Source organism: Haliotis rufescens, unplaced genomic scaffold, assembly GCF_023055435.1.
Source record: "Haliotis rufescens isolate VD_foot unplaced genomic scaffold, xgHalRufe1.0.p SCAF_19, whole genome shotgun sequence".
NCBI classification, from domain to species: Eukaryota; Metazoa; Mollusca; class Gastropoda; order Lepetellida; family Haliotidae; genus Haliotis; species Haliotis rufescens.
This window is the reverse complement of record NW_025963879.1, coordinates 22,482,691-22,496,759: the sequence shown is the minus strand read 5'-3', so window position 1 is coordinate 22,496,759 and position 14,069 is coordinate 22,482,691. Positions and strand designations below refer to the sequence as shown.

General features: G+C 41.9%; 1 protein-coding gene and 1 long non-coding RNA gene across 4 annotated transcripts; one reads left to right on the top strand and one right to left on the bottom strand.

Moving 5' to 3' along the window:
* Positions 1–329: 329 nt before the first annotated feature.
* On the top strand, positions 330–11,560 carry LOC124135303 (probable methyltransferase-like protein 24). 3 transcript variants are annotated; one of them, XM_048399000.1, is made up of 7 exons: positions 330–471; positions 4,536–4,698; positions 5,787–5,920; positions 7,994–8,122; positions 9,307–9,381; positions 9,777–9,924; positions 11,111–11,560. In XM_048399000.1, exons 1-7 carry the CDS (start codon positions 458–460, stop codon positions 11,435–11,437), a joined length of 990 nt encoding a protein of 329 aa, XP_048254957.1. In that variant the 5' UTR covers positions 330–457; the 3' UTR covers positions 11,438–11,560. The 3 variants fall into 3 exon arrangements, with proteins under 3 accessions (XP_048254957.1, XP_048254956.1, XP_048254958.1); XM_048398999.1 differs by lacking the exon at positions 330–471 and adding an exon at positions 510–754; XM_048399001.1 differs by lacking the exon at positions 330–471 and adding an exon at positions 3,326–3,472.
* A 1,651-nt stretch (positions 11,561–13,211) lies between these two features.
* Positions 13,212–14,069, bottom strand: LOC125381641. The gene is made up of 2 exons (XR_007221926.1): positions 13,977–14,069; positions 13,212–13,804 (listed from the first exon to the last, which is right to left on the bottom strand). It is a non-coding gene; the product is annotated as an uncharacterized LOC125381641 (long non-coding RNA).

Genomic DNA, 14,069 nt, shown 5'->3' with positions numbered 1-14,069 from the left:
TTTGTCGTTACATATAGATCAGTTCATGCACACCTATCCACAATACACAAACAATAATCTATGTCCACAATGGAACCATCAGCTACTACCTTTTAAGGTAAGAAGGTCACATGATCATTTAAACCTTTAGAAATATATGCCAAACTAAACACGAGAAGTAGAATTCTTTAAAAATGTAGGGGATTAATTTGAGCTCAAACGGGAAGTGATATGAGCCTTGAGTGAGTGTTTTTGGCCTAGTAGGGGGGTGACCGGAGCCAAGGCTCACACCACACCAGAATGAATTTGTAAGGCATTGATTTGAGCCTACTAAACCACTTGACCCCAGAACAAGCTAGTTGGTGAGTTAACGTGCGCGGCATTCATATTCGATCCCAGCTTTGCGCACAATTGCTTGAAGCGTGCACGGCACAGTGACTCGCCTTGGCTGTGCCTCGCTCCTTCTCTCCCGGATAATATGGCCATTTCACAGTAAGTACTATTAATGTTACGCACCTCGGACCATAACTAACCATTTAAACGATTAGACACCATGGTCCGAGTGCTCTAACCTACTTAAACCATGACCATCATTTGGAGAACCTAAACATCTAAAATGTTTAAACAACAATGATTTGATAACCGTTTTTACTGTTTAACCCTGAGAACACTGTGTGAGCCGACCCTGCGTGATGCACGTGAAATATGTTCCCCGTGCTTGTGGCACGTGCATCTCGCTCATGGCAACTCGGATTACGAAATGCACGTTCTCGAGGCAAGTATATACATCAGGTACCAACTGGACTGGACCGACTCGATCACATTCATCCGTAGCGTCGTTGTAAGACAAAGCAGAGTATTGGCATCAAAGGTAGATTTCTAACGTTAGTTCAAAATATGTATAAAAATATTAAATCGTTGATACAGTGTGATGATAAAATGTCAGGTTACTTTCCTTGTAATATAGGTGTCAGACAGGGAGAAAACATATCCCCTCTATTATTCTCAATTTTCATAAATGACGTGGAGACCTTTTTGCTTTCATCTGGGTGTGGAGGAGTTAATCTGAACTACGATGAAGATAAAGACTTAGTTGTATGGACCCGATTCATAATTTTATTGTATGCAGATGATGCTGTATTATTTGATGAATCACCAGAAGGTTTACAGAAAGCCTAAGACACTTTTAATGAATATTGTGGAGAGTGTAAATTGTGATTTTCGGTGGTGGCCCATCGAAAAATTCGAAACATAAATTTCACTATTCTGATAAAACCCTAGATATTGTCGACACTTATACGTATTTAGGAATTGTGTTTCACAAGAAATAGAAAACTGGTCTCAAGTCCCTCAGTGATAATGCATTGAAAGCAATGTTTTGTCTGATAAAAAAAGATAAAAAAATTAAATTTATCTTTGGACTGTGTATTATCAGCTTTTGATACGATGGTATTACCAATATTAAATCATGGTTCAGAAATCTGGGGCTTTGAAAATTTAGAAATTATAGAAAGAATACACCTCAAATTCCTCAGACTTATCACAGGATTAAGAAATTCAACTCCTCTTTATATGATATATGGCAAATTAGGTAGGCTGCCATTAAGAATAATAATTTGTAAACGAATGATATCTTTCTGGCACAAATTAACATATCAAACTGGTGTGTATAAACTTTCACAGATGTTATATCAATATTTGTCAATTAATAGGAATAAGATTATTGCATCAACAAATCCCTGGGTTAGATGTGTTATGGATATATTAGATAGTATTGAATTATCTTATGTATTTAACAATCCGTTTCCAGAAATGGAAAAGTGACGTTAATTCTAGTTCTAAAGGATGATATTATACAAATTTAAAGGACACTCCGGTTCTCGATAAATATCTTCTATTGCCAAAACGAATAGCAATTCCAATACTACGATTTCGAACCTGTAATCATCACTTACCTAATGAGACTGGCCGATGGAAATATAATCCAAAGGAAAAAAGAACTTGTAAATTATGTAATTCTCAATCTATTGCTGATGAAATTCACTACTTATTCAGATATAACTTTTTTAAAAGAGAGAGGCAAACATTTCTCTCACGGGATCTAAAGAATTTATCGAGATTTATTGTAAAAATGTCCATTAGTATTAAAAATGCTAGGTAATCACATGTTATTAACTGCCATCTTGTCTGCTTTTTGTACATATACACAATCATTTATTGTAATATGCTCTTGTACCACCTTTTGTGTTTTTTTGAGAATAAACTGATTCTGATTCAAAACAGTGTAATCATCGGAAGTTAGATCTTGTTGTTTACCATTTAATTGTTAAGAAATACTATTGTGGTTATGAAAACATGCCACCCGTTAAGATCCGGGTTAGAATGGGTCCTCAGCAACCCATGTTTGTCGTAAAAGGCGACTAACGGGATCGGGTGGTCAGGCTCGCTGACTTGGTTGATGCATGTCATACTATCCAAATTGCGTGGATCGATGCTCATGATATCAAAACACTTCCACTTATTCTCGGGTCTTTATGAGATTTAAAAACCCGAATAAAAGTGATAAAACCCTTGAATTCGGGTTTTAAATTCCACGAAAACCCTCTGACGTGTTTTATACTACACATCAAAACGTTATCTTTGGTTATTGTAGCGCCTAATAGTTCGTGATATCTCAGAAGTTTCGCCAGGATGAAGACTTTTTATAATATTTTATTGCATTTATCATGTGGTCATATATTTTAGGAAGATGTAGACGATTTTAGTTGATGAAACATGTGCTTTTAAGTGTTGCAGCGAAAGGGTGTACACAATTATTCAGTTTAATTGACTGGATAATCGTCAAACTTAACTCTTCGTGTTGACAAGGTACCAACTTGATGATACTTGCCCATGTTGATGAAGAAAAGAGTCACATAGAATAAATCGGCCCGTAAAGATCCTGGGTAGACCAAGTCTTCAGCAACCCGTGCTTGCCGTAAAAGGCAACTATGCTTGTCGTAAGAGGTGACTAACGGGTTCGGGTGGTCAGGCTCCCTGACTTGGTTGATGCATGTCATCGTATCCCAATTGCGTGGATCGATGCTCATGATCTCAATCACTGGATTGTCTGGTCAAGACTCGATTATTTGCATGCTGCCGTCATATAGCCGGAATATTGCTGATTGTGGCGTTAATCATTATACAAACAAACAAACAAATCTTAACAGACATCACTCTTCTAACTATGATAGTATCAACACGGATGTCACGGTAGGGCATTTGAAGCCTTAAGACGCTCATATAATCGCTTGCTTTGAGGAACTATTTCTTTCCGCGCAACACTTGGTAGCTAAATGGTTATAAGAGTGTACATGAGGTCAACAAATCTTAACAGACATTGCTCTTCTAACTATGATAGTATCAACAAGTATGTAACTGTAGGGCATTTGGAGCCTTAAGACGCTCATATAATCCCTTGCTTTGAGGAACTATTTCTTTCCGCCAACAGTTGGTAGCTAAATGGTTATAAGAGTGTACATGAGGTCACGCGTATGAAATGATATAGTGTAAAAAGCATACGAAATATTAAACGATGATGCAAAATAGTATAAAAATTGTTCATTTGTTGGGTTCATTGAAATATGAACCTTCACTGAGAGAGGATCAAACTAAATGAACATCTGTCAATAAAGGACATCCACCTCCATCTCATACAGCCACATTTACCTGTATACGTTTACAAAATGGACCAAAAGATGCTCAGAGAATTAATACGCATACAGAAATAGAAAGTTAACATTAAAATCATCAAAGGAAAACCTAATCGTCTGGCACAATTGGTGCACTCACATTCTATAATAGAAGCTCTTGGGGACCGACCATTTGATTTTGTTCGGGGGAGATATGGGGCGGGGGGCGGGGAGATTAGATATATTCTCAGCTACAGCTACAACCTGACATATGTTTTTATTTAAAGCTATGAGCCTGCATGTGTTTTGAGAAAAACAACTTGCAACAATGTCCTTTTGACAGGCATTTTCGTTATTATTAACAGTCTCAAGTTTATTTTTTTCAATTATTTTCGGGGAATTTTTTTTTTTTGGATACCCCCTCCCCCCAAAGAATATCAAATAGCCTGTCCCTTATTGACTTAAGGACCCCATGTTGACCTATCCATCCTTTGTGCATGTGTAGCAGGCTCTATTTAATCCCTTGAAAGTCATTTTCAGCATGGAGTCAGTGTCACCCCTCTTTACTTGGCCCAAAACACTCCTTCAAGGCTCAGAAATATATCCCTACATATTTACCGTATACTTCTCCTGTTCAGATTCAGTATATAGTTCTAAGCTATCGTTACAAATCTGCAAGGATGTTTAATACTACTCTAAAAAGTGTCACATATAGTTAGGGTAAAATAAAAGTCACTTTGGTTCCACTTTGTTCTTCTTTCTTGTCATTATAATCATATCAGGGTTTTGTCAAAATTCGACGCACGTATGGCTCTACTGTTGCTGAATGAAACAAACAAACGGCTTAGACAAAAACAAACAAATACACGTCTTTTATCATTTTAGCAGGAGCAGAAGTTGGATGTTTTTTCTTCTAATTGGAACCTTTCTAGCCGTTGTTGTCTGGAAAAAGTCTGTATCCTCCCATCAGTCAACTCAAACATGGGACGAAAAAGTTGGAAAGATTGTTCAAGGCCTGCCCCCTGCTGGAAATACCCTCACCTATCAGGTAAGACAAGTATCACAACACTAGGCTAACATACAGTTCCCGAAATAAAGTTGTGTATAAGGTTAAATAAAAATAATTCTTTAAAGGAACCCTTGAGTATGAAGACACCTTGAAATATCTGAACTCCACGAGCTGAAATAGTGTTGAGTATCGACTGCTAGAGCTGCGAAAGGGATAGCAATGGGTTGGGGTGATTTATTTTTATTAAATATATATTCTTTGGGAAATGTTGTCCATGGCGCTGGGATCGATGTGCGGGTTTTCCCTTAAACGTGGCACGATCACATTGTCGTAGGTCCCAACCCTGATTGTGTTCCTTGACCCGTGAAGATCCGGGGTAGAATAGGTCTTCAGCAACCCATGCTGGTCGAAAAAGGCGACTACCGGGATCGGGTGATCAGGCTCGCTGACTTGGTTGATGCATGTCATCGTATCCCATTTGCGTGGATCTATGCTTGTGATGTCAATCACTGGATTGTCTGGTGCAGACTCGATTATTTCAAACCGCCGTCATATAGCTGGAATATTGCTGAGTGTGACGTTAAACAACAAACAAACAAACTACATGAATCCTGAAGTTCGACGTGAAGCGATGCAATCATCAAACACGTTCCAGGTGTACCTTGCACACTTTTCTCCACAATCGTTCATTCAGACTTGAAGGGGTAGTTGTATTCCCGCTAACAATATTACACTGTATAGGTACTGGGGTTATTAATATGAGTATAAAATGCTTTCCTACGGCTATTATCTTTGTATGTCTTGTCCACTGGAGGTTGTACATTAAACTACGGTTATAACGAACTCAAAGGGGCCACTCATTTTAGTTCGTTATAACCGTAGTTCATAATAAGCATATATACATAATATATACAGCAAATAGACGTCACCAAGAAATAAGTTCGTAATATCAGTCAGTTCGTTATAAGCGAGTTCGTTATAACCGTATTTTACTGTACTTAATACACAAGTCAAGTAGTCTACACAGGCGACATATATGGAGAATGTGTGGAGACAATTTTGGAGTGAAACCTAAGGCATTCAAAGGAATTATTTCTGATTTAAAATGCTATTTCTGTTATCTTCAGCGAGAACAAAACAAGGTGTTTCTTGCACAAGACTGCTTGAATGGGTTTACAAACAACGATGGATTTATCGAAATACCGCCGGATACCATCCTTCAGAATTTAACACACAAACAAATAACGTGTCTTTATCACAGGTAACCCTCCTCTCTCACCTGTCTGTATCACAGGTAACACTCCTCTCTCACCTGTCTGTATCATAGGTAACACTCCTCTCTCACCTGTCTGCATCACAGGTAACCCTCTTCTCTCACCTGTCTTTATCACAGGTAACCCTCCTCTCTCACCTGTCTGTATCACAGGTAACACTCCTCTCTCACCTGTCTGTATCACAGGTAACACTCCTCTCTCTCCTGTCTGTATCACAGGTAACACTCCTCTCTCACCTGTCTGTATCACGGTTACCCTCCTATATCACCTGCCTGTATCACAGGTTGCCCTCCTCTCTCACCTGTCTGCATCATAGGTAACCCTCTTCGCTCACCTGTCTGTATCACAGGTAACACTCCTATCTCCCCTGTCTGTATCACAGGTAACCCTCTTCTCTCACCTGTCTGTATCACAGGTAAACTTCCTCTCTCACCTGTCTGTATCACAGGTAACCCTCTTCTCTCACCTGTCTGTATCACAGGTAACCCACCTATCTTCCCTGTCTGTATCACAGGTAACACTCCTCTCTCACCTGTCTGTATCACAGGTAACCCACCTCTCTCCCCTGTCTGTATCACAGGTAACCCTCTTCTCTCACCTGTCTGTATCACAGGTAACCTTCCTCTCTCACCTGTCTGTATCACGGTTACCCTCCTCTCTCACCTGTCTGTATCACAGGTAACCTTCCTCTCTCACCTGTCTGTATCACGGTTACCCTCCTCTCTCACCTGTCTGTATCACAGGTAATCCTCCACTCACCTGTCTGCATCACGGTTACCCTCCTCTCTCGCCTGTCACTATCATATGTATCCCTTCTGACTGAACTCACTGTATCACAGGTAACCCTCCTCTCTCACCTGTCTGTATCACAGGCCTCCCTCATCTCTCCCCTGTCTGTATCACAGGTAACCTTCCTCTCTCACCTGTCTGTATCACGGTTACCCTCCTCTCTCACTTATCTGTATCACAGGTAACCCTCCTCTCTCACCTGTCTGAATCACAGGTAACCCTCCTCTCTCACCTGTCTGTATCACAGGTAACCTTCCTCTCTCACCTGTCTGTATCACGGTTACCCTCCTCTCTCACCTGTCTGTATCACAGGCCTCCCTCATCTCTCCCCTGTCTGTATCACAGGTAACCTTCCTCTCTCACCTGTCTGTATCACGGTTACCCTCCTCTCTCACTTATCTGTATCACAGGTAACCCTCCTCTCTCACCTGTCTGTATCACAGGTAACCCTCCTCTCTCACCTGTCTGTATCACGGTTACCCTCCTCTCTCACCTGTCTGTATCACAGGTAATCCTCCACTCACCTGTCTGCATCACGGTTACCCTCCTCTCTCACCTGTCACTATCATATGTATCCCTTCTGACTGAACTCACTGTATCACAGGTAACCCTCCTCTCTCACCTGTCTGTATCACAGGCCTCCCTCATCTCTCCCCTGTCTGTATCACAGGTAACCTTCCTCTCTCACCTGTCTGTATCACGGTTACCCTCCTCTCTCACTTATCTGTATCACAGGTAACCCTCCTCTCTCACCTGTCTGTATCACAGGTAACCCTCCTCTCTCACCTGTCTGTATCACGGTTACCCTCCTCTCTCACCTGTCTGTATCACAGGTAATCCTCCACTCACCTGTCTGCATCACGGTTACCCTCCTCTCTCACCTGTCACTATCATATGTATCCCTTCTGACTGAACTCACTGTATCACAGGTAACCCTCCTCTCTAACCTGTCTGTATCACAGGTAACATTCCTTCCTCACATGTCTGTATATATAACCCCTCTGACTGACCTCACTGAATCACAGGTAACCCTCTTCTCTCACCTGTCTGCATCACAGGTAACACTCCTCTGACTGACCTCACTGTATCACAGGTAACCCTCTTCTCCTACCTATCTGTATCACGGGTAACCCTCCTATCTCTCTTGTATGCGTCACAGGTAACCTTCCTCTCTCACCTGTCTGTGTCTAGGGGAATTTTGTGTGGTTTATACTATAATTGTATTCCTTTAGGACACACTCATACCCTATTATATCTTATTTTTATTTCAGGTTTGTGGATAATGTTGGTGTGTTGTGTAAAGACATCATCCGCCTGGGTAAACTGAGTGACGGAGGATGGGAAGTGTGCAACGATCGGGAATACAGTCCCTCCAGCAAGTGTCTTGTCTACTCTGTCGGGTAAATACTTCACATTACTATACAGCCCCTCCAGCAAGTGTCTATTCTACTCCGTCGGGTAAACACTTCACATTACTATACAGCCCCTCAAGCAAGTGTCTATTCTACTCCGTCGGGTAAACACTTCACATTACTATACAGCCCCTCAAGCAAGTGTCTAGTCTACTCTGTCGGGTAAATACTTCACATTACTAAACAGCCCCTCCAGCAAGTGTCTAGTCTTCTCTGTCGGGTAAACACTTCACATTACTAAACAGCCCCTCCAGCAAGTGTCTAGTCTTCTCTGTCGAGTAAACACTTCACATTACTATACAGTCCCTCCAGCAAGTGTCTAGTCTACTCTGTCGAGTAAACACTTCACATTACTATACAGTCCCTCCAGCAAGTGTCTAGTTTACTCTGTCGAGTAAACACTTCATACTACTATACAGTCCCTCCAGCAAGTGTCTAGTCTACTCTGTCGAGTAAACACTTCACACTACTATACCGTCCCTCAGCAAGTGTCTAGTCTACTCTGTCGAGTAAACACTTCACACTACTATACAGTCCCTCCAGCAAGTGTCTAGTCTACTCTGTCGAGTAAACACTTCACACTACTATACAGTCCCTCCAGCAAGTGTCTAGTCTACTCTGTCGAGTAAACACTTCACACTACTATACCGTCCCTCAGCAAGTGTCTAGTCTACTCTGTCGAGTAAACACTTCACATTACTATACAGCCTTTCAAGCAAGTGTCTAGTCTACTCTGTCGGGTAAACACTTCACATTACCATACAGTCCCTCCAGCAATTGTCTAGTCTACTCTGTCGGGTAAACACTTCACATTACCATACAGCCCTCCAGCAAGTGTCTAGTCTACTCTGTCGGGTAAACACTTCACATTACTATACAGTCCCTCCAGCCTAGTTCGGCAAGGGTAGAAACTGGACTTTTATACTCGGTTAACTCCTTTGCCTCGGGAAGATGACTACAGCGTTACAGTAAGGGCTGGGAAAATACTATGGTTCAGGGACTGTGAAACAGACTAATTCAGGTTCTTCACTGACAGTTGGAGAGGAATAATCAGAAAGGGCACGTTTCACTGCATCCCAGTATTTCACTTAATACCTACAGCAGTGTTGATTATCAATATAGGCCGCCGTCAACCGTTGCTGTGTATAAATGGTGTGGTTGTTTAATTTCAGGATAAATAATGACTTTAGTTTTGACGACGAGATTGCGAAGCAGTTCGGATGCGAAGTTCATTCATTTGATCCGAGGTACGCAACTGTTTTTTGTTCTTATTTTTCAATGTAGCCTTGCTAATCGCGGTCGGTTTGTTTATGAAACAAAAACATGTCATCATTATTTCCTTTTTTAGCCTAAAACATTCGCGGGTGCTTACTCTTAACTTAACGCTTAACTCCAACTATTCTTTGCGGTGGGGTAGTCTTAATGTTAAAGCGTTCGCCACGCCGAAGTCCCGGGTTCGATTCCCCACATGAGTACAATGTGAAAGTCCCATGTCTAGTTTTCCCCGCTGTGATATTGCTGAAATATAGCTAAAAGCGGCGTTAAACCACAACTCAATCGCTCCAGATATTCCGATTCGATTTCCAGCATGACGTCAGTACGACTGCTTTGTGCGTCACAGTTTCACTCGTTCACATTTCAGCATGAATCAAAAGAGCTACAAGCGGAATGAGCAAGTATATTTCCATAACATAGGATTGTCGGATGTTAATGTTCATATCCCACCCAACAAGACTGGATGGGAGATGCGTACATTGGGAGCAATCAAACAGGAGCTTGGTCATGCGAAGGTGAGACAACTCTCGACTTAAATCTGACAATCCAGTAGTATTGTTTTTTTTTGCGGAGTGTTTAGTATGCTCAGGGACCCACTATTTGTTGATAGTGTCAACGCTTATGTGGCCTGGGAATTCGTTCTTTGGGTAAATCGATGACCTCAGCGGCATCACCGTCCCGGAACGTTTAATGCACAACATGTAAATAAAAACAACAAATACACACGAGGAATACGTGCTCTGACAACACAAACATAACGATTAGCAGACTTTCCAGCTCAGACGTGTAAGAGGTGGGCGGAGATCCAGCTCAGACATACATACTGTGAGCGGAGTTCTAGCTCAGACATGCATACTGTGAGCGGAGTTCTAGCTCAGACATGCATACTGTGAGCGGAGTTCTAGCTCAGACATACATACTGTGAGCGGAGTTCTAGCTCAGACATACATACTGTGAGCGGAGTTCCTGCTCAGACATACATACTGTGAGCAGAGTTCCTGCTCAGACATACATACTGTGAGCAGAGTTCCTGCTCAGACATACATACTGTGAGCGGAGTTCTAGCTCAGACATACGTACTGTGAGCGGAGTTCTAGCTCAGACATATGTACTGTGAGCGGAGTTCCTGCTCGGACATACAGGAGGTGAGCGGAGATCCAGCTCAGACATACAAGAGGTGAGCGGAGATCCAGCTCAGACATACAAGAGGTGAGCGGAGATCCAGCTCAGATATACAAGAGGTGAGCGGAGATCCAGCTCAGACATTCAAGAGGTGAGCGGAGATCCAGCTCAGACATACAAGAGGTGAGCGGAGATCCAGCTCAGACATACAAGAGGTGAGCGGAGATCCAGCTCAGACATACAAGAGGTGAGCGGAGATCCAGCTCGGACATACAAGAGGTGAGCGGAGATCCAGCTCAGACATACAAGAGGTGAGCGGAGATCCAGCTCAGACATACAAGAGGTGAGCGGAGATCCAGCTCAGACATACAAGAGGTGAGCGGAGATCCAGCTCAGACATTCAAGAGGTGAACGGAGTTCACGGCATTTCCTGCAAGCTGCCGAACAGGAGATGTCTCCTCCTTTCAAAGAATAAAATACCATAACTTGTCAAAGTTTGTCATCATTCAATGCGTCCATATCAATCAGCTTTTATATCCATAATGTACGGAAATGTATTCACTTTTGTATTTCTTTCAGCGACGTGTTGATGTCTTAAAGATGGACATCGAACACTGGGAATGGAAAGTTCTCCCACAAGCCATTGCAAGCGGCTTCCTGGGTGACGTCACCACCCTTGATCTGGAGCTCCACAGCTGGATCATTAAAAACGGATACAATTTGGAGCCTCCGGCTGAAGTGTATGTGGGATATTTGAGAACACTGAGACAATTACATCAACTTGGTTTCCGTATTTTCTTAACACACAAAAATCTAGGATCCTGTCAATATAAATCTAAATATGGCATGATGAGGACCAGTTGTCAGGAGATCGCCATGGTGCAGACGAAGATGAAGATGGGTTAATAATGAAGTGGAATTTTGGGTGTGGTATCATTAGATAATATCTACGTGAGGTGCCATCATAAACACATTTGTTCTGTTGGGTGGCACTTTTGTTAAGCGAATAAAATAGATAGTTTTCTGTTACATCTTTATATATCAATTGTTTGCATTCAACTATGCGATGAACCAAGTCCCCGAGCCTGACCACCTGATCTGGCCTCGATTTGTTTTGTTTGTTGTTTAACGCCACACTCAGCAATATTCCAGCTATATGACGGCGGTCTGTAAATAATCGAGTCTGGACCAGACAATCCAGGGCGGCGTTAAACAACAAACCAACCAACCAACTCACTAGTCCATCCGTGAAGATCCGGGCTAGAATAGGTCTTCAGTGACCCTTGCTTGTCGTAAGAGTGAGTGAGTGAGTTAGTTAGTTTGGTTTTACGCCGCTTTTAGCAATATTCCAGCAATATCACGGCGGGGGACACCAGAAATGGGCTTCACACATTGTACCCATGTCGGGAATCGAACCCGGGTCTTCGGCGTGACGAGCGAACGCGCTTGTCGTAAGAGGCGACTAACGAGATCGGGTGGCCAGGATCGCTGACTTGGTTGATGCCTCTCATCGTATCCCAATTGCGTGGATCGATGCTCATGATGTCAATCACTGGATTGTCTGGTCCAGACTCGATTATTTACAGACCGCCGTCATATAGCTGGAATATTGCTGAGTGCGGCGTAAATCAACAAACCAACCAACCGTCATGCGATATTGCTTTGTTGATACCGCTCAACCGCTGCCATTTCAGTTTTGAACTTATTCTTGGCTCACAATTTTCAAGTTGAAAAGCGTGTCTTATGTTAAAGTGTTGCTCTTATTCCATTCTTGAGTATTGCTTCATGCATTACACTTGGGATATTCATTCTTCCTATCAAGTTTTGTCCTTTTTCGTTTTAAGCCCTGGACTTAAATTTGGATAAAGTGTAACTCAATCAAAATAGGCTTATCCGTAATTAAGCATAAGGCTTAAAAATATGCAGTCCCGGAAGGCGAGTGTAATGGATTTTACGTGCGCCTCACGTGATTGATATCGTGACAGTCGCGATTTCGCGAACTTGTCAGGAACGCACCACACAAACATTTTGTACTGAAGAAGGGGCGAGTATCTGTCCATTCCTGACAAGTAACGGATATGAGGCCTGAAATACGAGGACGTTCTCTCACTTAAAACAGATCCATACTTTTAGACTAAGACAAAACTCTCTTTGAGGAAATTATTTGACAACTACACCAAAATTCTTTGTTTGTATGTAGAGCATGGCCCGAAGCTCCGATTACCACCAGGACCAACTCGCACAAGTGATCTTAGCGCTATGACTATTGTAAGTCTATGTTAAAGTATGGGAGTTACGAACATCTTAGCGCTAAGGTCGCTTTGAGCAAGTGGGCCCAGGACTTAGTTAAAGAGGCCTCAATGTATTCAATAAACAACCAATAAACAATAACATCTGTTATCAGTCTCTGACCACACAAACAGGATACATATCTTCGTTTTAATTTTCAAAACATTTGGTTGAAACAGTACAATATTAGCCTATGTTTGATCTCTGAGAGAGTTAAAATATGAAATGAAAATTTGTTTACAATCTTAAAATGAAAAATCAGCTTGATTTGATAGAATCCCAAGCACTTTAAGCATTGTCTTATTAGTCACTTAAATGTCCATTTGGATAATATAACACACAAACCAGGAACAACTGCCGGCGTTTGACAGAATAGTGAACTCTAGTGAACTTGAGGCCTTCTTGAATTGCCAAGTGGCATATCCAAGGTTTTTTCATGGAGGCTGTCATTCAACAATTCAGCAAGTTCATGGCTGTATGTTCCACGAGAAGCTGGATATTAATAGTTCTAAAAAACAGTTCTGGAACAATGAGTGAGTGAGTATGGTTTTACGCCATGTTTAGCAATATTCCAGCAATATCACGGCGGGGAACACCAGAAATGGGCTTCATACATTGTACCCATGTGGGGAATCGAACCCGGGTCTTCAGCGTGATGAGCGAACGCTTTAACCACTAGGCTACCCCGCCGCCCCCATTTCTGGAACAAATTCTGTAAACATATTAACTTCTCTATATTTCAAGCGCTGTATGAACCTCCGTGATATTGCAACACTTGGGCAGTTCTTCAACTTTGAACCTGGTGGGATTACACGGCAGAACAGATCCCATACGATTAACATGGTCCTCTAAAATACGAAACAGAAATGACAATCGGGTTGTGACAATAACAATGTGTGACATGTCTGTACCTGTTCCCTGGTTACATGGCTCAACAACTGGTTTGTCCCCATGATGCAAATCTGCTGTCTGCCTCTACTGGGCCTACCAAAGAAAACACTAGCATGTACAAAAACATAGAAATGAGTAATATTTTTGCAAACCAAAACACTGACGGCAGAAATAGAAGATTTTGTGAATTAAGACTATTCACTTGGTATAGCGTGAGTTGACGACTTATTCAGAGAACGCACATAGTGATCAAGTTACTCCTTACTTTTCAATTGAAACCACCATACGTTTCTGCTTCTTCCTGGACTGCCTTCTCGCTGAAGATAACAGAAATAGCATTTTAAATCAGAAATAATTC

What these genes read in the sequence shown, in the direction of transcription:
- LOC124135303 (XM_048398999.1), top strand. Translation starts at nt 672, where the DNA reads ATGCACGTGAAATATGTTCCCCGTGCTTGTGGCACGTGCATCTCGCTC. An exon ending in ATAACGTGTCTTTATCACAG is followed by an intron (nt 5,921 to 7,993) that starts GTAACCCTCCTC and finishes TTTTTATTTCAG; the next exon opens with GTTTGTGGATAATGTTGGTG. An exon ending in TGTCTTGTCTACTCTGTCGG is followed by an intron (nt 8,123 to 9,306) that starts GTAAATACTTCA and finishes GTTTAATTTCAG; the next exon opens with GATAAATAATGACTTTAGTT.